We start from the raw sequence: 23,730 nt of genomic DNA on the forward strand, positions 1-23,730 counted from the left end.
GAGAAGAGTGCTCAACTTGTCGGAGCAAATATATACACAATATATAATGTATTGTTATAGTATGATAATACAAATACTCTTGTTCGTTTGAGAGTGCTCGATACATTTGAATAATAGAGCAATATTTATCTATTTATTTATTTGTATAAAATGAATAAAAACACCTTTTTATGGAACTCTGAGTTTCATGCCTTTCGGCAATCATCAGCCATAGTGTATATCGTTACTTAAAAACCGTTTAAAAATTACAAATTAAAATCACGGTAGAACGAACAAGGCATGATTCCAAAAAAATGATTTGCAAATTTTTGCTATCCTTATTCGACACCAGGGACTAAAACCTTTGACGTCTTTTTGTTTAGTTTCGGTTTAGTAACGTCAGAACTCGTTCTACCGTGATTTTAATTTGTAATTTTTAAACGGTTTTTAAGTAACGATATACACTATGGCTGATGATTGCCGAAAGGCTTGAAACTCAGAGTTCCATAAAAAGGTGTTTTTATTCATTTTATACAAATAAATATATATATATATATATATATATATATATATATATATATATATATATATATATATATATATATATATATATATATATATATATATATATATATATATATATATATATATATATATATATATATATATATATATATATATTCCTCTGGGTTTCGCGTTCTGATGCACATTTTTCATAGAAGAATTTCCAACTTTTCTAGCGATTTCAAGCTTGGGGGCTACTTCCTCATACGCTTTAATTTTTCCAATCTTGCGATGGTGTTTCCGCATTTTTAATGAATCAATTTTTTAACTTAAATACTTAGGATAACAAATCCAATTTTTACGAAACACCAGTTGATTACAACGTGACCTCATAAAAAGCCAACAGTCAAACTACGGAAAACTACATAAATTACATTCTTAAACAAAAGCAATTAAAATGTTTGACAAAATACCGAAAAAACGAATATTAGGAAAAAGTTTGGTTTTTTAACTGTTGAGTTGTATCCAACTCAACAGTTAAAAAACATGTCAAATATATTATTTTTAGGAGATCTTTCAAAATATTTGCCTTGAAAAGAAATATCTGAAAGTGAAAAGCGATTAAACAGGCTCCCCATTATATTGAATAGTTTTTATTTTAGCTCTTTCTTTTAGCTAAAACTTTCTTTTCTTTTGATTTAGTGGGGTATTTAGGGTCAAAAGTTGAACAAAGTTATTTTATGACTTTTATCAATTAGATAAACAATATAATTGGGCAGGGTTTTTTTTTTGCCCAAAGACACTTTTACACATAATATACAAAAAGAAGTACCAAACAACAATATAGTTTTAAACTTCAATTAAAACATTAAATGTATAAAGAGTAAAAATGTACAATCTAAAAAAAGAAAGCGATGCAAATACAAACAATATAAAACAAATGAGTATATACAAATACACATACTATGAAGGTAAAATAAACCCAACTATAAAGGTAAATTAACACATGAAATAACAAAATATACTAAAAATGATAAAAAATGAACAATCGGATTCGTTTTCGCTAGATGCCTTCTTGTCTTCTTCATTTTGTTGTTCGTTAATATGTTTCAGGCAGTAAAAGCTCAAATGCCTTAATGGAAAAAGGTTTTCTTTTATTTTTGAGCCTCTTTCTGGCACTGCTTAACAAAGGATCGGAACTTAACAGAAGTCTGTTTAGGATATCCCTATTACAATTTTCTATCAAAATATTCCTCTAGAAACTCTGTCTATAATCACTGATCAAGTGCTCGTTTCGAGTCTTAGCCGCCTCTTCCAATAGTTAACCAATAGGCACCATGTCTAAATATCTTGTGCATTGTATGAGTCATTGGGTACCACCCATAAATTTCAACGTAAACTTCTACTGTCCGTTCTGAAAATTTTTGAAATTTTTTTTGAATCTATTTTTTATCCACTTGATAAAGTTTCCAAAATGATACAAAAATTTTTAATAAGTCTAATGTCAACTCATGTGATGCAGGATGAGGTTTAAGGATCTGAGAAAAATCTTCTTGATGTATTGTATCATTAGTATTCATGAAACCAACCTTCGGAATATCCACCAGCAGCCCCATTTTCTCTTTGAATGGGTTTTGTATGGATTTTTTTGTTTCCGCCACGATTTCTTTTATCCTCTTGTGTTCTCGCTTACCATTTTTTTATGGGAATTATGTATGACAAATGTTGTAAAAATTCGAAAAATCAAATCCTTGCATATGATATTGATAATCCAAATTTAATGGCATCTGGATTTTCGATGTTTTTTATACTTAAATTAGTAAGTCTTTTGACGTTAGTCCAGAGCACCTCATAGTAGATGCCGTGTTGGTTGCAGCATTTCATACTTTTGTATTAATCATTGTTAATTTTTTTATTGGGTAACAATATGTTGTAGAAGAGGGGACTGGGTTTTTGCCAAATAATCTTCTGGCCATCAATATGGCATATGAGCCGTAGAGCACAAATGAAGTTTGAAAGATATTAGAATCACTATCCGTACTATTTTGGAATTTTTGTTTAAATCTTTGTTGATATGAGCCATCACAACTCCATATTTCTCTATTTTTTGCCATTTCCGGTGAACAAATAACATCTTTCATACTCTTGATCTATCACAATCTCCTGCAGCACAACTCATTTGAGCAGCGTATGTTAGTTGTTTGGAAGATATTTGCTCTCTCAAAGTTTTTGATCTACATCTCTTGCTTGGTGAACTCAACACCTCGAAATCTTTTGTTGGTTGGCCTTTTTATTATACAGGTAGGAAGAATTATGGTGGCATTGAGCCATAGTTTATTTTTCTTCAAAAGGCGTTCTCCTATGATGTTAACAACTATCCAACTTTATTTAAAGTGAAACTTAAAAGTCTTTAAGGCATCTTTAAGTAAACTTTGTTTGTTTTCAGTACATTTTATAATAACTTTGAGGTAATCTTTTACAAACACAAATTTGTCATCAATTTTTTCTAATAATTGGTCAATAAGTGTGGATTTGCACAAAGAACAAACAAATGGAACGTCTGTCCATTTGTTTGTTCTTTATGCAAATCCACACCAGTTGACCAATCTGCACCAAATTTTGCACTAATGGGTATTTTCACTCAAGAAAGGTTTTAGACCAGGTTCCAACCATCCCAGAAAATGTTCAGGGTGTTTATGGCCAGAACTAAGTTTCAACCCTGCCGACCATTCTTTGGCCCAGACGAGGAGTGGAGTATGACAACTCTGCGGTGATTGGTCTAAAAGAGTTAAAATTTTGCACATAGTTTTAACTTCATTCCCTGAATTCAATGGTGACATTTCTTTCCTGACCATGAACATCCCTAAGTCAATGGCTTAGTCCTGTTGGACCACAAGTTTTTGAATAACAGAAAAGAAACATTTAAACAAAAAAACTTGCATATCTTATTTATGCAAGTTTTTAAAAAATTAGTTATAATAAATAACTAACTTTTCATTAAGCAATAGATAAATGTCAAAAAATTATTCAACAATTAAAACAGATATAAAGAAAAATTGTAAAAGGCTCTTGACTGTAATTGGATTTTATTTGTCAGATGACAAAAGAAAATGTTCAGCTAACAATCTTTCTATGAAGCATTTTTAAACAAAAACTTACAAATTTCAGGCTTAAATTTTTTCAAAGATTTCATCAATTTGTCTGGATATTCAGAAAATATTCAGTTAAAGAACCTGATCATGGAAACATCTGTTGGAATTGTGAAGAGGATTATAAAGATACCGCTTCCGTCCATTATTATTACTTTTAACGTCCATTTTTAAGAGCCAAATCCAAAAATCTTAAAACAAAAATGTCAAAGAGATTTGCATCAGGGCTTAAGGCCGATTGACTAATGATTCATATTGTTTTACGCATCTCTTCATATCATATCATCATCTCTTCATATCTCTGACAACTTAATTTTACGCGTACAGAAGAATTTATGGAGGCCGCGCTGCAATGGTTCTGGTCACTACCAACAGATCAATTTGAAATATAACAAAAACGTTTGTATGGCTATAGTGAAGATACCATAAGGTGTGATGGAGATTACATAACATAAAAATAACACACTTTCTTATGTTATTGTTATGTAATGTGAGGGCGGTGGATTTTATTAATTTTTATATTTTAATGATGTGATGATTAAATGTAACTGTGGTGGTTGGTTCTATGTAAGTGTAATGGTAGCGCAAGTATAGAGAGTGATAGAATGTGAGGTAGGACTGTCAGTGTGTAACGCAGATGTGGTAAAAGCGCGATAGGAGCATCAGACTTTTTTAATAACAAATGTTAACTCAAAAAAAGCAATAATAAAATTATTAATAATAATAATATTGCCTTACTCAAAATGAAAACAAAAATAAAAATACTTACGACTGATTTTTCTTCTCTTACTTATTTTTCTAAATCAATAATCTCAATTATTTCTCATCAATATATATATATTCTCTTAATATTAACTCATACAAATAACAATACATAAATATTTATAACAACGCAAATTGAAAGTTACTCAAATACATTTCCTTACCAAATCCTTCTCATAAGTTCCTCTTTAAATTGTTCATAAATTCTTTTCATTAAATTCTCTTTAAATCTTCAAAAAGCCTTTTCTCATAAAATCCTCTTTTAAAATCTCTTACAATTCTTTTCTCATAAAATCCTCTTTCAAAATCTCTTAAAATTCTTTTAAATTCTTTTCTCATATAATCTCTTAAAATCTCTTAAAACTTTTTCTTTCTCTTTTAAAATCCTTTTTTATAATCTTTCATAACTCTTTCTTAACACATCTTCAAAAATTCTCTTTAAAACACTTCATCAAAATTTTCCGAAAAGATCTCTCTAAAGAGAGAGCCCAAGGAAATCTACTAAAAAATCTCACCCAAAAGAAAATGTAAAAAAAGTCTAAAAGATTTTTCAACCGTTCCTTTTCTATTTGTCCGCAGGTGTTATTTTGAATTTTCGTCCAGGCAATAGATTTCTTTTTTTCTTCAAGTTCGTTCAGTACTCTAGTTTCAACTGCTAGAGTCATGGTATTCTTTAAAACAAGTTTTACTAGTTTTCTTTTTATTAGTCTTTATATCAGAGTGGCTACAGAACTTTCTAGAACTTTACTAATTAAAATCATATAATTGTGTTTCAAGTCGTGTTTGCGACACAGTTTTAATCATTTATGGTGTGACTTATTCATTTTTCATGTTATGCGACATGTGTGTGTTTTTGGTTGACTCGCTCTTTTCCTCGTTCGAATGTAGCGTGTTTGAGTCGGGTAAAACTTATAGATAATGTATACAATTTTCTTCATCTTCCCTCCTCACAGTAATAAAAAACATTGGTAAACTCCGAAGGCTTTTTGAACAAGCCAAACACTAGTTAATTAATCGATTAAAGCATTGACCAGGATCAGGTTTAAAATTCTATATTGTTAATCTTCAATATGTTCCTGTTTTTTTCTCGTGATTGAACAATCCATTCAAAAACAATGAACACCAAATGGTTTACAACTTTTTATAGCCAAAATCTGAAATTATGATGACTATTTTTCATAATATAAAAAAGACTACTTTAACAAAAAAAAAAAAAATGTTAATATTGTTATTATATTAACAGATCGATTAGTCTTTAAAAGTCGATGCTTCAAACAAGTTCGATAAACTTTTGATATGACTTCAGTAAAACGGAATGGTTATTTAACGTTTCTCTAAAAAAAAATTTTTTTTAATCAAACAGAATCAAAAGGAGTTGAAAATCTACTTGAGCTATAAGTTCAACAACCTTGTCGATAAATCTTCAACCATGTCGATAAATTGTCAACCACCCAGACAACCTCCCGTTAGAGGCCTAAGCTGGCCCAGTTCCGCTTGCGATAGCGGCGCGAGGCTGGCAATTGATGACGGCCCAATGTCAAAACAGCCAATGGGCCAGCATCGCTAGCCAGCACTGTCCCGGGATCATTTGCCAGCATTCGTCCGTGATCGAATGGCAGCACTGACCCGTTACTTTTAACCAATATACATTCACTAACGTGCTATAATTAGCCATTTCTGATGTGATATCGCACAAAAAGCAAATACAAAAGTAAATATTTTTTGATATTTATTCCAGTTCAAATTAACAAAAATAATTTTAAATAGTACAGATATTATTGATAGCTTGAAATAGTACTATTTATCAAACGAGTTTTTTCGTTCTTCCCAAGCTTTTCGTCCACCATTTCGATCTCCTGAGAGCTGAAAATACTCTTCAGCCAACGCTCAAACTCTTCGCTTGATACTCCCGAGTTTAAATGATTTAGTTTTACAGCATTAAATACAAATTTGAACTTGACAAAATTAGAAATATATATATATATATATATATATATATACATATATATATATATATATATATATATATATATATATATATATATATATATATATATATATATATATATATATATATATATATATATATTAATTAAAAATAAAGATTTCTTCTTACCCAATAAAATCTCTTTTTTTCTTCAAGTTTTCCACTGAAATAACCAGCTCTTTTTGAACAGCTGTAAAAATCAGGATCTCTTAGAAATTTCATTCTTAAAATTCTAGTAAAATAAAAATAAACATTTTAAAAATATTACTTAAAATAACTGAAAGTATAAATTTTAAGCATATTATTACTAACCAGTGCAATGAAGTGTTCCTTCATTCACTTTGGCAAGAATCCGTCTGAGAGATGAACATCGATTGAATGTCAATGAAGAACCTGAAAACCAAAATTAAAAAGAAAAAATTAATGAAACTGTTTATTTTAACAATAGGTTAATGTGCATTTTATTGCATATACATACATATATATACATATAGTTATAGTGCATTCCAAAAATGAGGAGAGTGACCATTGACAAAATAATTTAATGAATATAATACAAGTATCAATAAATTACAACCTTAAAAGTTATAAATTACAACCTTTAACTTAAATGCATGACTACATTGTAGTGTACATATATATACCAAAAATACCAAAAGTATCTCAAAAATCTAATGCAAATAAAATACAAAATCAAAAACAAATTATTAAACATTTATGAATCATTTGTTTGCTATTTTTATTTACCAAATAGTAAAATCCAATCGGCAGCTATTGAATGCATAAATATAGACAATGTTGTTAAATAATTGTTGTTATAAGGAAAGAAAATTACTTAAGACGTCAGAAAAAATAACCTAAATAAGTTATAAATTTCATTTACCACCTCATATAAAACTATGTATATTAAGCATATTAATTTTGTATATAAGCATATTAATTATGTAGAGTGGAACAGAATTTAATTGTACAAAGTAATTTTTGCATTTTATTTTGCTAAAACTTGCTTTAATCTTGATTAATAATGAAAATAACTGAACCAATTTTTTTTAAATTTATTATGGCTATTTCTTATTTATAATTAATCAGTAAAAATATAAGAAAATGTGTTTGCTATACAATTTTTGATTTTTTACTTACAGACGTATCAATTTGCATGCACAACAATTAATTGTACAAAACTGTTTTATTATTTGTTATGAATGTTTATGGTTTTTTTAAATTATAAAATATCAATTTTATTATTGAATTTATATTTCTAGAATATTATTTTCAACAATTATTTACATTTTTGATAAATAAAGGTCATTAAAAACTCTGTTCATCGAACATCATGGCACCCAAAGGTAAGTATTTAAATACTACTCAACGAAAACTTGTTGTAGACTTGGTTAAACAAGGAAATACTTATAGAAAAGTTGAACAACTTACAAATATTCTATTTACAACAGTTGCAGCCATTGTAAATAAATACAAACAATATGAAACGTTTGAAATTCGAACTGGACGAGAGCGAAAGCTGAAGACAACCTCACGAGATGATAGAGAAATTTTAAGAATCATTAAAAAAAATCGGTTTGAAAGTGCAAAAAATATAGCAAATCATCTAAAAAGTTTAACAGGAAACACAATTTCACTAACATCAATTAGAAATCGCATTCATAAAGCAGGGTTTAGTGGATGTATAGCTCGGAAAAAACCGTTTTTAACAAAAATCATATGAAGAGAAGAATGAATTTTGCAAAAAAGTATTATTTAATGCCAGCATCATTTTGGAAAAAAGTACTTTGGTCTGATGAATCCAAGTTTAATTTTTAAAAATCTGATGGTGCACAGAGAGTTTGGCGAAAGAGGGGTGAAGCATTTAATTTGAGTTGCTAAAAGTCTTAGGTTAGGAAACAGTTTTTTGTTTCAACAAGACAATGATCCAAAACATACTGCTAAAAAAACTAAAACTTTTTTTGATGAAAATGGTATAAATGTTTTAGAATGGCCTTCACAGAGCCCAGATTTAAATCCAATAGAGCATTTATGCACTTTATTAGATAAAAAAAATAGGTAATAGAGCATTTACGAAAAAAGAAGATTTAAAGAAAGCTGTTGTTAAATCATGATCTAATATTGACAATAATCAAATCAAATGTCTGGTAGAATCGATGCCGAAACGCTTGTTAAATGTAATTAAAGCAAAAGGAGGGCTAACTAAATATTAAAGTATATTAATAAAATACAAAAACTTGAAACTGTTTCTCACTTATTTTAATAAACTGGTATTTTTTCTTAGCTTTAACCTATAAAGTTTTTCTTGTACAATTATTTTATGTGCAAGTGTTTTTATCCCCTTCTTTTTGTTTCGAATTCTTAACCAGGTAATTCAAAAGCATAAAGACAAACTTTATAATTTTTTTGAAGGTTTTTTACCAAATAAATGATTAGAGAAAAAAAAAGTTCTTTATAATTACTGCTTGATATAGTATTTTATTCAAAGATATTAATTTTATTGAAAAGTTACTTTGTACAATTAAATTCTGTTCTGACTGTATGTAAGCATATTAATTATGTATTTAAGCATATTAATTTTGTAAGTAATAACGTAAGTAAATAGATTTCAACAAACTAAATTATAACAAGTGAAGCAAGGGTGAAATAACAAAACCATCATCAACTTGTAACAATACACACTTGAGAATTCTGTCATCTAAAATTGCTATGTGTTTAACTTTATCTAAGTGTGATACTAAATGTGATTCTTAACAGACTTGAATTATATAGGTTTTTTAATACTAAAACCTTGCGAAGGGCATAGAACTGGCCATAATGATATTATGCTACTTTTAAACAAAGGCAAACCATTGATAATCAACTGCACTTAAAGAGCTGAAAATTTTTCAAGTTTATCATAAACATGATTTAATACTTGTTAAACTAATTGCTGAACAAAAATAAAAATAATCACCACCTGCTCGATATGCAACTATAAAATTGCGTTGAGTTTTTTAAATAGGGAAATCAGGATGAAACAGACAGAGAATGCAAAGTAAAGATGACAAAGTAGTCAGATTAACGCTAAACTGAACAGCCCAATCAGCTAATAGGGGAGTCAAATCTGATGAAAATGTTCCATCATCATTATCATTACTAAGATTTTAAATATGATCAAGTTCAATTCCAAAATTAGCATTGCTATCAGAAAATATATTAACTGCAGTTCCAAAAACTGATCATTATTATCTACAATGTTTTCTCTTATAGCAGGAAAATTGTCTTTCGTAGATATGTATGAGGGGGTAACAGTTATCTCACCAAAGGAGTTCTGTGGATTAAATATTTCACAACTGATATCTTCATTAAATATTTGTTGCAAGCATATTGAAATAACTCTAACTATATATGTAACAAGAACAATACATTATCCAGAAGTTAAAATATAAAAATATATAAAGATTTAATTTGGATGTTTCACTTTTATATTGAATTGCTAAAATAAGGAAAGTGACCATTGACAAAGTCATTTCATGAATATAATGTAAATGACAATAGACAAAACCTCAAAAAAACAATTCAAAATACTTCCAACTACTTAGTATATTATGTATATAAGAGCATAATGTATGGTTTAAAACATTATTTTTAGTTTGATAAATGTACAATTATCATTTACAATTGAATATATTTAGAAATTCATTTATTAATTTTTATAATAAATATATCATCTATAACTATAACAACGAATAACTTATAAATTATTTAACATATGCGAAATTAATTGACATATTATTAAAATTTAATTTTATAGCTTTAAGAAAAATACCACAGCAAATTCCAAGGTCTTGTATTAAACTCACAGTTTCATTTTGAAATATAAAGGTAAGGTTCTCGTTTATAATAATAAAATTATATATCAAAAGTGGCGCATATAGTTTAGAACCTGCTGGAACAGCTTATTAATGTTAAAATATGTAATTACAATATATGTACAGCCGGTTGGTGCTGTTTAATTCTGCTCTTAGCTGCCCCTTTTAGTTTGGTAAACATTTAAAAAAATAAATTGTTGTAAAATGCTATTGACGACAAGCCTATTTTTTTGGTTTTAGTTAATAATAGGTGCTGTGCTTATTTTACTGGCCTAATTAAATGTAGCTGAAATGAAAATAATGGTCATATTCATCTTACATTAGTTTATAGTGGTTGCACTAATAATGTTAAAATTATTTTTTTGTAGTTGATATGAAGATAAGTGATGTCCATAAACGTATACGGCATGACAAACTAAAGCCAAGTGATAAATCATTTTCTTTGTCTGTAGAAGCTATTCTAGTCTATGAATTTGGGTTCTACTGGATGTGCTGCGTTTTTAAAAGTATATCAAGAGAAATGGAAGGATGGAAACCGGGGAAATATAAAGTTTGAGAGTAAAAGTAAAAATTGGTTGGCTCAGGACTTTAAATCTACATAAAGTATTAATATATCTGAGTCTGAGAATTCTAGTCAATCACATAGTGGAAGACCAAGTTTTTCCTTTGAAGATGCATATGACAAAACCAAAAGAAGAAGGCTCAATGATGTTATAAATAATTTTACTACTAATGAGTTGCTCCACTCAGCAAGGCTTAAATGAAGAAATGAGTTCAATTATGAGGCTGCCAAGCAAGTTGCTGAGATATTAGAATCTTCTGGTCAATTTAAAAAGTATACACCTAATGAAGGTCTGGCATTAATTATAGATGGTGGTATGTCAAAATCAACCTACCAACTTATCGGAAATCGAGCTGAAGAACGTGACTGCCATATATATCCTTCATACAACAACATAAGATTGTCCAAAGCTAACTGCTATCTAGAGAACATCTTTGTTGATGATTATTCAGCACAAGTACCACTACAAGAATTACTAAAACATAAGTCAAAAGATTCTATGAGGTGCAAGCTCCTGTGATCAGCACAATGCTGGATGGTTTGACTCGGTTGACTTTGCAATGCAAGGCCGGGTTTGATGGGGCTACTGGGCAGAGCGTGTACAAGCAAGTGAGTAGTGAGGAAGCTGGAGATTGTAAATTAAAAAAAGAAAAACCTCTGTTCATTACTTGCTTAGCACCACTAGAATTCAATGTGTTCTGCAATAACAAAAAAGTACTATTATGGCGTAATGACAAGCCATCATCTACTGCATATTGTCGTCTAATAAGATTTTCTTTTCAAAAAGAAAGCAAAGCTGTTGTCCTAGAAGAAGAAAAATATTTAGAATCTGAAATAGAAAGTATGATATTTTTAATGTTACTTTTAGTGGAAAAGAACTGGTTGTCAAAAGCATTACTGAACTGACCATGATTGATAGCAAAATTCATACTATTCTGTCTGATGTAACTAATTCAACTCAATGTTGCTCTGTGTGTGGTGTGTCCAAAAAACATGAATAACTTAGAAATGGTGCTGAAATTGGACAATGCTAGTAATTTAGAACTGAAATATTGTTTTTCTAGCCTGCATTCCTGGATTATGTTTTTTGAGATGGTATTACATATTGGATACAAGCCGAAAACTCAAAAGTGGCAGTTTAGAACTATTGAAGATGAGGAAAATGTTAAGCTAGTGAATAAACGTATCCAGACAGAATTTATGAACTAAATTGGACTGGTTGTGGATTTCCTAAAAAGTGGAGGATCTGGTAAGTGAAATTACATAAATACATGTATATAAGTTATCAGGTTAACTATCTTATATATTCTATTTGTAGATACCAGTAATGATGGAAACACCGCTCGACGAGCCTTTGCAGACTATCAATTAACTGCCAAAGTAGATGAAACTCTTTTATTTTGTTTTTAAATCATTCTAGTCACTTTATCATCTGGATTTGAAATTGATACTGTCAAATTTAAAGAGTGTTGTAATCTGCTCTTAAACTTTATATATCTAAGTATTCCTGGTATTACATGTCACAATCAGTACACAAAATTTTAGTTCGTGGCCATGCCATGATTGCTAGACAGTACTTGACAATTGGACTGATGTCAGAGGAGGCCCAACAGGTCAGCAACAAGGATTTTAAAAAGTTTAGGGAAGATTTTAGTAGAAAGACTTCTAGAACACAAATCGCGACCTGGTTAACAGACTACTTGTATCTAGTGATCCTGTCATAACATCAGTAAGAAAAGGTCAAAAAAAAAAATGATAAGAGTTTTAAAAAAATCCCTAGCGAAGTTCTGGCTATGCTGAAGGAATCAGCTCCACCTTCTTCTTATTCTTTGTAGCTAAACACAATTTGTTGTTTGATTTTTGAAAAGAAGGTTGATTTAAAAAAAAAAATTTACAAAGTTTATTAATTGTAATTTTGTTATTAAAAATCAAAATATTCTTGATAAAAAAAATATTATTTCATACAGAATGATTATTTATATATCTAAATGGGTTTGGGGAGCAATCGGATAATAATTAGGTTTTGTCCACCATGTCCCATATACCTGGCCCACTGTGCAGCGTGCGATAATTCGCCAGAATTCTGGCCCGGTGTCGTGTGCTGTCTGGGTAGCTATCTTTTTTAAGCGAGTGGATATATTTAAAGGAGGAATCAAAAAACTAATAAAGAGTTCAATTTGAGGTTTGATCTTCTAAAAGTTTTGCATAACTCGGCGATTATAAAAACTTTCAAGCAAAATGAAGGTTAAGTTATAGTAAAAAGTTTGAATTCTTTTTCTACGGTCTATGAATTAAGCAACTGTTATTTGTTGTTGTCCATCTATTAACTAATTTGAGGATTTTTTAACCCACTATTGCTGATCTCCATAAACTAATAATACTTGACTAAAAAATGATATTGCTTTTAACATACTACTACAATACTATTATCAATTATGAAAAAAGTGGATGTTTCAATACCAATATGAAAGATAGTTAGAATAACGTTTTTTTTAAAACATTTGATTCATACTTTCGTTTTTACAAAAAACTAAGAAAAATATGCAGTTTGCGCATGTGCGGCAGACAACATTGAATCAGCATTTTCTTCCTAACGTATTAAAGTCTTCAAAAAAATCGTTCAACTCTAAATTGAGCAGTGGCAACTTTGAAACCAATTTCTTAAAAAAGAGTCGTAAACACAAAAAATGGCAAGCACGTAAGTTTGTTTCTAAAAATGTTTAGATTTTTAAAACAACAGTTATAACTAACAAAATTTCTTATGTATTAAATACTAAGTTAATACTAGCGATTGCAACGGTTTCATTTATGATAGTTAACTGTTAAGGTAGCTATCTATTTAATTAAAGGCATATCAATTCACCATAATAAAAGTTTTTACAAATGCATTTTTATGTTAAAAGATACTTTAAAAAAAGAATTTTAAATGTATAATTGAAAAAAGAAAAACATTTGATCAAAAATTGATTTAATCATCATTTCAAATTTGTGATTTAAATTGTATTCATAAATTGATTTATTTACAATAACTATATGTTATAATATGTTCAAAAACTATTTTTCTATTAAAATTTAGTGGCATATAATGGGATTGTGGTTTTAATTTATCATTTTGTAAATTTATAGGAAATTATGCACAACTTGGACAGAGTAAATAAAAGTCACTATGAATGATTACATATTGAGATGTTGAAGTTAAGCATGATATTAGAATAACTCTTTCTTAGCTTAAAATTTTTCAGCTTGTTTAGAAATTTTATAGATATCTTGTATTATATAGATATCTTCTATGTATGTATGTATGTATGTATGTATGTATGTATGTATGTATGTATGTATGTATGTATGTATGTATGTATGTATGTATGTATGTATGTATGTATGTATGTATGTATGTATGTTTGTATGTTGGTATATAAAGACATGTCACCAACTCTTACTCTAATGTTTTATCGCTTAATAAATTGAGTTTGGTTTGCTAAATTTTACTTACAAGGGCATATTTAACAATAAACAATTTAAGATAATACATGCAGTCATTGTTGTAATCCTAACATTAAAAAGCATTATACAATGCCCTGTTGTTTTTTCTCAGTAAATTTTAGTAGATTTCCAGGCATTGAAAGTGATACAAGATTTTATACTGAACAGTTACAATGTAGTATGACCATACCTCCAAGTTTTTCAAAATCTCTGAAATTTTCTGTACAGGTTATGTTAAGGCAATTAGAATCTTCTAAACTTAAGAATGTTTAGTAAATTTAAATTTGATTTAATTTAAGTAGTGAATTAGGTTAAACCCACAATTCTGTCTTAAGAATGAGCAAGTCTGCAAATTTAATCTGTAATGTAAAAAGCTTCTTTTTGAATTTTTAAGATTGTTGTTAGTATTTCAGTAATCTTCATTATAACAAGCTGAGAAAGGTACAATTCTTTTTTTAGTGATGAAATTGCAACCGCTATTCTCAAGTCCAAAGCAAAACCCAATAGACTGATGGTTGAGGAAGCAGTTACTGATGATAACTCTGTTGTGACAATGTCTGCAGTAAGTACAACTAATTAAATAGGTGATTTTATAAAGAAAGTTTTTGCTATTAGATAGTATGAACTTCCCTTTCCAAAGATTCATTAATTTAACAGAGTAATTTTTTTTTGCTAAACTGATAGTTGTTTTAGCACTTTGTGTAACTTTATTTTAAGTTCTTCATTATTTTTATTTGTATTAAAAATAAATGTTGTTGAGAATGCAATAGCTTTGTTTTTCTTACTCAAAAGTTCAAATTGTATTATCAATATCAGCAGAAAATTGATCAGCAAAATAAATTATAGATATTAAAATCTGTAAATTCTTTCATCAGCTTATCCCTAAATATGATTAGAAATGAATATAGCTTAACTGTATGTGTATAAAAATAGCTTAATTGTATGTGTATAATTATAGCTTAACTGTATGTGTATAATTATAGCTTAACTGTATGTGTATAAATATAGCTTAACTGTATGTGTATAAATAAAGCTTAACTGTATGTGTATAAATATTAGCATAAACAATATAAAGCAGTGATTTTTAAATAGGAAACCTTAATCATATTCTAGAAAGTTGGACCTGTGTTTTATTGGTACAGCAACATTAAAATAGCCTAAACATTTGTTTCAGTGAAATCAGTGTAGTTTAGGGATGGCAAAATCTCTGACATTCTCAATCCTGGGATTTCAGGGTTGAGAAATTTATCCCCGGGAAATCCCAGGATTTGATAAAAGACAGAAACAATCATTGGCGGTGAAGCATGTGAATAGCAAAATACTCATCAAACACTGAAAAATGATTAATTTATTGATAATATAAGTATATTATCAATAAATTAATTATTTTTCATATTTTAGTTAACTAAAATAATTTGTTACTAATGAAGCTAAGTAATTTAAATTGTGAAACAGTTCATTAATAAGATAACACAATATAAATAAAAATAGTAATTAAAAATAATATGAATATAAATTAGTATACAAGAATTTTATTTATTTTCGAAAGTACTACTTTAAAAATCTGAAAACATCAATCATTTCGTTGTTTAATCGCGTTCGATTTTTTAAGCATAAAAACCCAGCCGCTGAGATTGCTTGTTCGGATTCCACACTGGTTGGCTGTATAGATAGTATATAACTGTATGCTTTTTGAAGGTGATTACCTCTAGTGGCACCACTTTCAAATAACGACATTTCTTTTTGAATTTCAGAAGTTACACTTTCTACCCTTTTAGGTTATAGGTTAAAAATATTTACTTAAGTTCTTTACTTTTTTTTAAATTTCTAAAGTTCTTAAACTATTTCAATTTACGTTTCTTTATCAGATCTATAATTCAAACTGAATCTGTTACTCTGAAAACGATTACCATTTTGAATAACTGTAAAAAAGTTTATTTACTTAATAAACCTGTGTTTTGAAAACTTCATTAATTTAAACCGTAGTTGAAGAATTTTTTAGAATCACGGATAGATTTCGTCACATAAGAATTATTGGGTTCTATCTAATTTTTTTTGTTTTGTAAAAATTTAACTTTCAATTTTTCTTATTTAAAATGTTTTATTCCTGTCATTTTTTATAATTAAAACTATATATCTTTTCTGTTATTTATGTTTCATAATTAAACTGGAATTATTATTTATATAATTTTAAAGTTTTTTGTTTTTATTACTAATTGTTAATTAAAGCTTTTATTAATAAATTCTTATAATATAAAAAAAAGCAGTAGAACCCTCTAATTCTTGTGCGACTATTTGGAATTAAAATGAAGTTGAAAATTCAAAATTAAACTAATTAAAATATTGCAAAGAGAATAAACATCTATGTAACAAGTATTTTACCAAAGATGATAGTTACTAGACACTTTATGATGTACGAATAAGTTGATAGCTTTATCCCTATTTATCTTTACTTTTTTTTATTACATTTCTGAAATCCCAGAAAATTTTTGTGAAATATCTCGGGATTACAGGATCAACAATTTATACAGGATCCCTGGATTGCTATCCCTAGGATAGTTTAACCTGCTTACTGTTCAATAGCTTGATGAAACAGATTAAATGCTTGATGAAATAATGACCAGTAAACAGATTAAACACAAAAAAAAACTTTTAAACGAGCTTTTTGTTGCTTAATTATTTTTCTTAGGACAAAATGGAAGAGCTTCAGTTGTTTCGTGGTGATACTGTCCTCTTAAAAGGCAAAAGAAAGAAAGAAACTGTGTGCATTGTCTTGTCTAATGATGAAGCCACAAGTAATGATAAAGTTGGTATGAATAGAGTTGTTCGACAAAATCTTAGAGTAAGACTTGGTGACATTGTAAGGTATAGCAATTATATACATAGGGTATATATTTATATGTATGTATGTATGTATGTATGTATGTATGTATGTATGTATGTATGTATGTATGTATGTATGTATGTATGTATGTATGTATGTATGTATGTATGTATGTATGTATATAGTGTACAAGCCTGCCCTGATGTCAAGTATGGGAAAAGAATTCATGTCCTACCATTGGATGATACAGTTGAAGGTTTAACTGGGTGAGTTCATAAATCAGTAATACTTTTAAATTTAAATAAAAAAAGATTTATAAGTTTTAAATTAAAATGTAGCTATTGTTTTTCAATAATTTCAAGGTTACATTTTATTTAAAGAATTCTATATTGTAAAAATAATAAATATATAAAGTATATCTCTGTAACTCTAAAATTTGTTTAGCTAATGTTTAAGAAAAAGAGATCTTATAATATAATTTTTAAAGGAACAACAAGATAATAATTTTGTGAAGTGGATATATTTTAAAATATAATACTTTTAGAAATATTTTTTCTTTATAAATTTAATAAATCATCTATTTTTTAATATTTTAGGAGTCTTTTTGAGGTATTTTTGAAGCCATATTTCATGGAAGCATATCGACCTGTTTGTAAAGGAGACCTTTTCCAAGTTCGTGGGGGAATGCGATCTGTGGATTTTAAAGTTGTTGAAACTGATCCATCTCCATATTGCATTGTTGCACCTGATACAATTATTCATTGTGAAGGGGAGCCAATTAAACGAGAAGATGAAGAAGAGTCACTTAATGAAGTTGGTTATGATGATATTGGTGGTTGTCGTAAGCAAATGGCACAAATTAAAGAAATGGTTGAGCTTCCACTACGCCACCCACAATTGTTTAAAGCATTAGGTATTAAACCCCCTCGAGGAATTTTGTTATATGGGCCTCCAGGTACTGGAAAAACTCTAATGGCTAGGTATTATCTTTGGAATAATTTTTTAAATGATTTTATAAATGGTTGTTTCGATTATGTATTCTCTTTTTTAAATTTCTTTTTACAGAGCTGTTGCCAATGAGACTGGAGCATTTTTCTTTCTTATTAATGGTTAGTATGTTTGAACTTAAAAGAAGTTTTTAAGTTTTCTTTTCAGCAGATAATGTTAAATGATCAATGTATTATATCAAATTTTTAGTAGAAGAGCATTTTGAATTCCTAGTTTGCTTTTTTTTTATGTTTTTTCATATGCTCAATCATTAGGTCCTGAGATCATGAGTAAACTTGCTGGCGAATCAGAAAGTAATCTTAGAAAAGGTATCCAGTGTGAATTATATTGTGTTTGTATTTTTTATATTAACTATATATTTTACTTGTTTCCAAAATTCTCAGTTAGAAAACATTTCATTTAAGCCTTTTACTTTAATTAGCTTAAGAAGCAGTTAACAAAAGCAAGTTCCATTTTAAAAAAAACTCCAGTTTTAGAAATTTAACCTGTATTGATGCAGCATGCACTACATTTTTTATTTTATTTTTATTTTATTTTTTAAAAAAATTTTTTAGCATTTGAGGAAGCAGAGAAAAATGCACCATCTATTATATTTATTGATGAAATTGATTCAATTGCTCCGAAGCGTGAAAAAACTCATGGTGAAGTTGAGCGTAGAATTGTTTCTCAACTTTTGACATTGATGGATGGCTTAAAACAGAGGTCTCATGTTATCATAATGGCAGCAACTAATCGACCAAACAGTATTGATCCAGCTCTTCGAAGATTTGGTATAAAGCATTCTTCTATTCTATTTCTTTATTTCTCTGTTAGTGTCAGTACTTTTATAAGTTTTAGTAAAAAATAGTTTTATCACTATAATGATAATATTTACTAAAACATAATGAAATATTTTATGTTTCATTAAAGCTATGACACAACTTTTTAAAATATGACTACTTGCTGTTTTAGTAAAAAACTTTTACAAAAAATAACTTAAGAAAATTGCTGAATCTTGCAACTTTGCTAACACTGCAGTTTCATCAACGTTATTTTGCAAATTATTAGTATTTTTAGTAAAAAAACTTTAGTGGTCTTTTTTGGAAAGTAATTTCTTTTTTATAAGTTGTTGGTTTGTGAAAGTCTCAAACTAAATCCCAAATGACTTGTTCATTTTTGTAATTTTTATTTCAAGGTCGATTTGACCGAGAGGTTGATATTGGTATACCTGATGCAAGTGGTAGGTTAGAAATACTTCGTATTCATACTAAGAATATGAAGTTAGATGATGAAGTTGATTTGGAACAGATAGCTGCTGAGACTCATGGCTATGTTGGATCTGATGTTGCTTCATTATGCTCTGAGGCTGCTCTGCAACAAATTCGTGAAAAAATGGATCTTATTGATCTTGAAGAAGAAACTATTGATGCTGCTGTACTTGACTCTCTTGCTGTTTCAATGGATAATTTCAGGGTAAAATTTTAGTAAAGTGGTTAATACAAATAAAATGTTTTAAGTACTTTTACTGCTAGTTTTATCAAAAAGAACTTTTTGATTATAAGTTTTTAACTTTTTTTTTTTTTTTTAATGCAGTTTGCAATGGGAGCCACTAACCCTTCGGCTCTAAGAGAAACTGTTGTTGAGGTTCCAACTGTAACATGGACTGATATTGGAGGACTTGAAAATGTAAAGCGTGAACTGCAAGAGCTTGTTCAATATCCTGTTGAACATCCAGAAAAGTTTTTGAAGTTTGGTATGACACCTTCAAAGGTAGAATGTTTCTTTCATAAATTTAGCATTTTTAAAGAATATGTTTTTTTTTTGCTTAACAAGCTTAGTTTGTTGTAGCTGCTATTTGTAGCATTTAAATGACTAAACATTTTTTTTTTTTTTATAGGGAGTATTGTTTTATGGTCCACCAGGATGTGGTAAGACTTTGTTGGCTAAAGCCATTGCTAATGAATGCCAAGCTAACTTTATTTCAATCAAAGGTCCAGAACTATTGACAATGTGGTTTGGTGAATCTGAAGCCAATGTCAGAGATGTGTTTGATAAAGTAAGTTTGCTTTAAAAAATTCAAACAATATTTGTTATAAATCATTAACTTATGAATGTAAACACTATAAAGCTTGTTAATTTGTAAATGAAGTTTTTTAAAGTTTTTTTAAGATTTACTGATAATTAGTTTCTGACTTTAGGCCAGAATGGCAGCTCCATGTGTTCTTTTTTTTGACGAGCTTGATTCCATAGCAAAATCTCGTGGAGGGAGTGCAGGTGATGGGGGTGGTGCTTCTGATCGAGTTATAAACCAGATTCTAACAGAGATGGATGGTATGGGACCCAAAAAAAATGTTTTTATAATTGGAGCAACAAACAGGTAATTTTTTTTTGTCAAGCTTTAAAATATCTTTTGTGTGGAGGATTTTAAAAGAAAACCGTCTTATCGTTTAGACCCGATATTATTGACTCAGCTATTCTTCGACCTGGTCGGCTTGATCAACTTATATATATTCCGCTTCCTGACGAACTTGTAAGTAATATTCGTTAATTTCAGCTCTTTCTGTAGATCAAAACCTTTTAATGGTATTTGTTATAGTTGTTTTGTTTTTTTCTTTAGTCTCGAGTAGCAATTTTAAAGGCTGCTTTACGAAAAACACCAATTTCTAAGGATGTCGATCTCGCTTATTTAGCAAAGGTTACAGTCGGCTTCAGCGGTGCTGATCTGACTGAAATAGCTCAGCGAGTAAGTTTTATCTTTTCAGAGCAATTTGTGAAGTTTCTAAACACAGTGATCTTTGATACAATATTTTTTTAAGGCTTGTAAACTTGCAATTCGTGAGTCGATTGAAAAAGATATTCAAAGAGAAAAACAACGTGCAGATAATCCAGATAGTAACATGGTGATGACCTTTACATTTAGTTACCTTTTTAATTTATTTAGTAAAAATGTTACGGAATCATCCCAGAAAAGTAATTTTTTGCTTTCAGGATGATGATGAAGATCCTGTACCAGAGATTCGTCGTGATCATTTTGAAGAGTCAATGAAATTTGCTAGACGATCAGTCAGCGATAATGACATAAGAAAATATGAAATGTTTGCACAGACACTTCAACAAAGTAGGGGTCTGGGAACAAACTTTAGGTAAGAAATATCGATCTACTGTAATACTTGCAGAATGCCTTTTACAAAGTTGATATTTACAATAAAAGTTTACTTTTTAGGTTTCCGGGTAGTCAACAAGGAGCTGCGCCTCCCTCTGGTAGTTCAAATCAATCAAATCCTTACGCGCAAGAAGAAGATGACGATTTATACAGTTAGATAGAACTTTGATATTGATTGGTTGACGAAATATTTCTAAAGTAGCTGTATTTATTAATCTTGTTTATAAATACTTTTTTTTTCCTGATTTTAGTTCTACTTATGTACTTTATCAGATCCTTTTATTAGTTTTTGAAATTTGAAACTGTAATATTACACAAAAGAAAAATATAAGTGTTTCATTTAAATTGTTCTTACACATAATCAATGCCATTTTAAGGAACAGTTCATCTTTACTAATTTCACATGTTAATTAAGTCAGTATAATATCATTGTTTATGCTTGGAAAACGATTTGGGGGATAATCGACGTTAGACGATGAACTATTGAAATGTTTTTGTGTTTTCTACTAAGATGTTCTTGAACAAATTAACGGGTGATCGCTAGCTACATTAAAATAGTCACAGCTTTAGCAACTATAAAGATACTTTTGTTTTGTAAGAAGCTTTTGATAAACGGTATTACTCTAGCTTAATGGATTCTATTTTTCAGTTGATCAATTTGTTTGTGCTTCTCGCTTGTTTTTGCCCTTTCAAAACGATAAAAAAAACAGTTTTTATTGGAATGAAACTCAGAAGCGCATGCAGGATTATCTTCCTTTTCAACTAAAATCACGTTTTTCTCTAGGAGAAATTATCCAACCGATTTTGCATGAGATGATGGGTTACTAATACTATTGGGTAAATGGAAGCAGCCTTTTGATATTGTATTTGCGTAAAAAAAATTCTTGATTCACACCCAGAGCAGACGGAATATTCAAATGAGAAAATGTGAAACAAGACTCCTAAATGAAATCGCAATTATAAAATTTTCTGTATATGCAACCATAGTTGTTATCAGTTCAACTGCAACCATGGTTGCAGTTGATCAGATTTTCTGATTGATCAGGAATCTTCTTTTTTTGATAATCGGTCTTTTGTTGGATGTTTTGAACGATTGAGATTGACTGATATCGAATCTGTTTGACAAATTATGATTCAATATCCTTGATTGGCCATCAATGTATTTTTTAAGACGTTTTTTTCTAATCACAATTTTGGCTTTTCGACGTTGTCCTTAGCATAGAATAGAAGGAAAACCCAAATAAAAATGCATTGTGGCTTTTGGATTATTTTAATCAATGAAATGATCTGCCATAAATTTTCTCGATGTACTGGAAATGCGACTCGCAGTACTTGTACGCAAGCTTAATCAAATATGTTCTCTTTTTAACATCTAAAAGAATCATAGAAAACAGTGAGAAAATGAGGTTTGGTGCTTAAAGAGAGTAAAAGTAGCAGTCATATCTCAAAAGTCTCGTTTAAAAAGAAGCATCCTTTAAAAATTATGAGTTGTCAAACTTGGTCTTACCAATCACACAGACTAACAATAAAAACTTCTTTATTAATCATACTCTGTGTTGTTTGATGTGCTAACTCCGTAATAATTAAAAAAGTCACCAACCGATTTGTCAAATTTTGATGTTAAAAAAAATGTTATTAATAAAAATGTAGAAATAGTATTTTTAATCATACATAAATTCTATTAAATCGTTTACTATTAAGTCGGTATTTACAATAAATGGCTGAGTTGTTTTTTTTCTCCAGTTAATATAAACTCGGATTGGAGTGTTTGACCTTTGTACTTTTAACTCAATAAAAGCAGAATTGCATGGTTCTATACTAAAAGAAAAACATTTATTGGAATCTGAAAGCGCCGAACTATGAACTTGTTGTAGCTAATATGATAGATAAGTTCAAAACACTTGGCTGTCTGATGAGCCTTAAAGTCCACTTTTCGCACAATCATTTTGACATTTTTCCACAATACATAAGATTTTGGTGGTTTAAAATATTCTTGATGGCTATTACAAAATTGTAGTGAAAACTGAGATGGATTATAAATAATATTCTTGGTATTTTTTGAATTGCAAACTATTTTAATCTTTAATAATCTTTCTAGTCTACCGCGTGTTTCTGGGTTAGTTTTTAACTGTATAGTATTAGATATTCAGTTATAAGCTAAATTAGAAAAGTTATGCTTTAAAAAACAATAACTTTAAAAGCAAGACCTGAATTTTCTAAAGAAAATTTTAATTGGTCTTCTACCAAGTATTATAATTTTTTAAAAAACTAAAATTGCTATTTTTGAATCAAGTGGTCATAATCAATGCACATGGAGGCCAGTGAACAAAAAGCATAACTCCAGATAGGTAACAAATATTCTAAAACAAGATGGATGTAAGTAAAGCTGTTGCACTTAGGAGAAAAAAAAGGTAGGTATTAAACATGGTGCACTGAGGAGAAAGAGAAAGTTTGAAATAAAAATAAAAAAGTAAGA

At 29.0% G+C, this 23,730-nt stretch overlaps 1 protein-coding gene and 1 long non-coding RNA gene across 2 annotated transcripts; both read left to right on the forward strand.

The window, feature by feature from the left end:
• Positions 1-10,194: 10,194 nt before the first annotated feature.
• LOC149894597 (uncharacterized) lies at positions 10,195-12,408 on the forward strand. The gene is made up of 3 exons (XR_016445049.1): positions 10,195-10,248; positions 10,604-12,046; positions 12,116-12,408. It is a non-coding gene; the product is annotated as an uncharacterized LOC149894597 (long non-coding RNA).
• Positions 12,409-13,355: 947 nt separating this feature from the next.
• Positions 13,356-21,599, forward strand: LOC145192725 (transitional endoplasmic reticulum ATPase-like). The gene is made up of 17 exons (XM_090066092.1): positions 13,356-13,495; positions 14,740-14,842; positions 16,970-17,145; positions 17,290-17,370; positions 17,701-18,084; positions 18,170-18,213; positions 18,367-18,420; positions 18,667-18,882; positions 19,287-19,564; positions 19,685-19,861; positions 19,989-20,147; positions 20,290-20,468; positions 20,543-20,621; positions 20,709-20,834; positions 20,908-20,991; positions 21,080-21,234; positions 21,315-21,599. Exons 1-17 carry the CDS (start codon positions 13,485-13,487, stop codon positions 21,409-21,411), a joined length of 2,403 nt encoding a protein of 800 aa, XP_089922218.1. The 5' UTR covers positions 13,356-13,484; the 3' UTR covers positions 21,412-21,599.
• The last annotated feature ends 2,131 nt before the right edge of the window (positions 21,600-23,730 follow it).

Source organism: Hydra viridissima, unplaced genomic scaffold, assembly GCF_058129835.1.
Source record: "Hydra viridissima isolate aposymbiotic clone 2 unplaced genomic scaffold, HvirCarnegie_v1 scaffold_1, whole genome shotgun sequence".
Classification (NCBI taxonomy): Eukaryota; Metazoa; Cnidaria; class Hydrozoa; order Anthoathecata; family Hydridae; genus Hydra; species Hydra viridissima.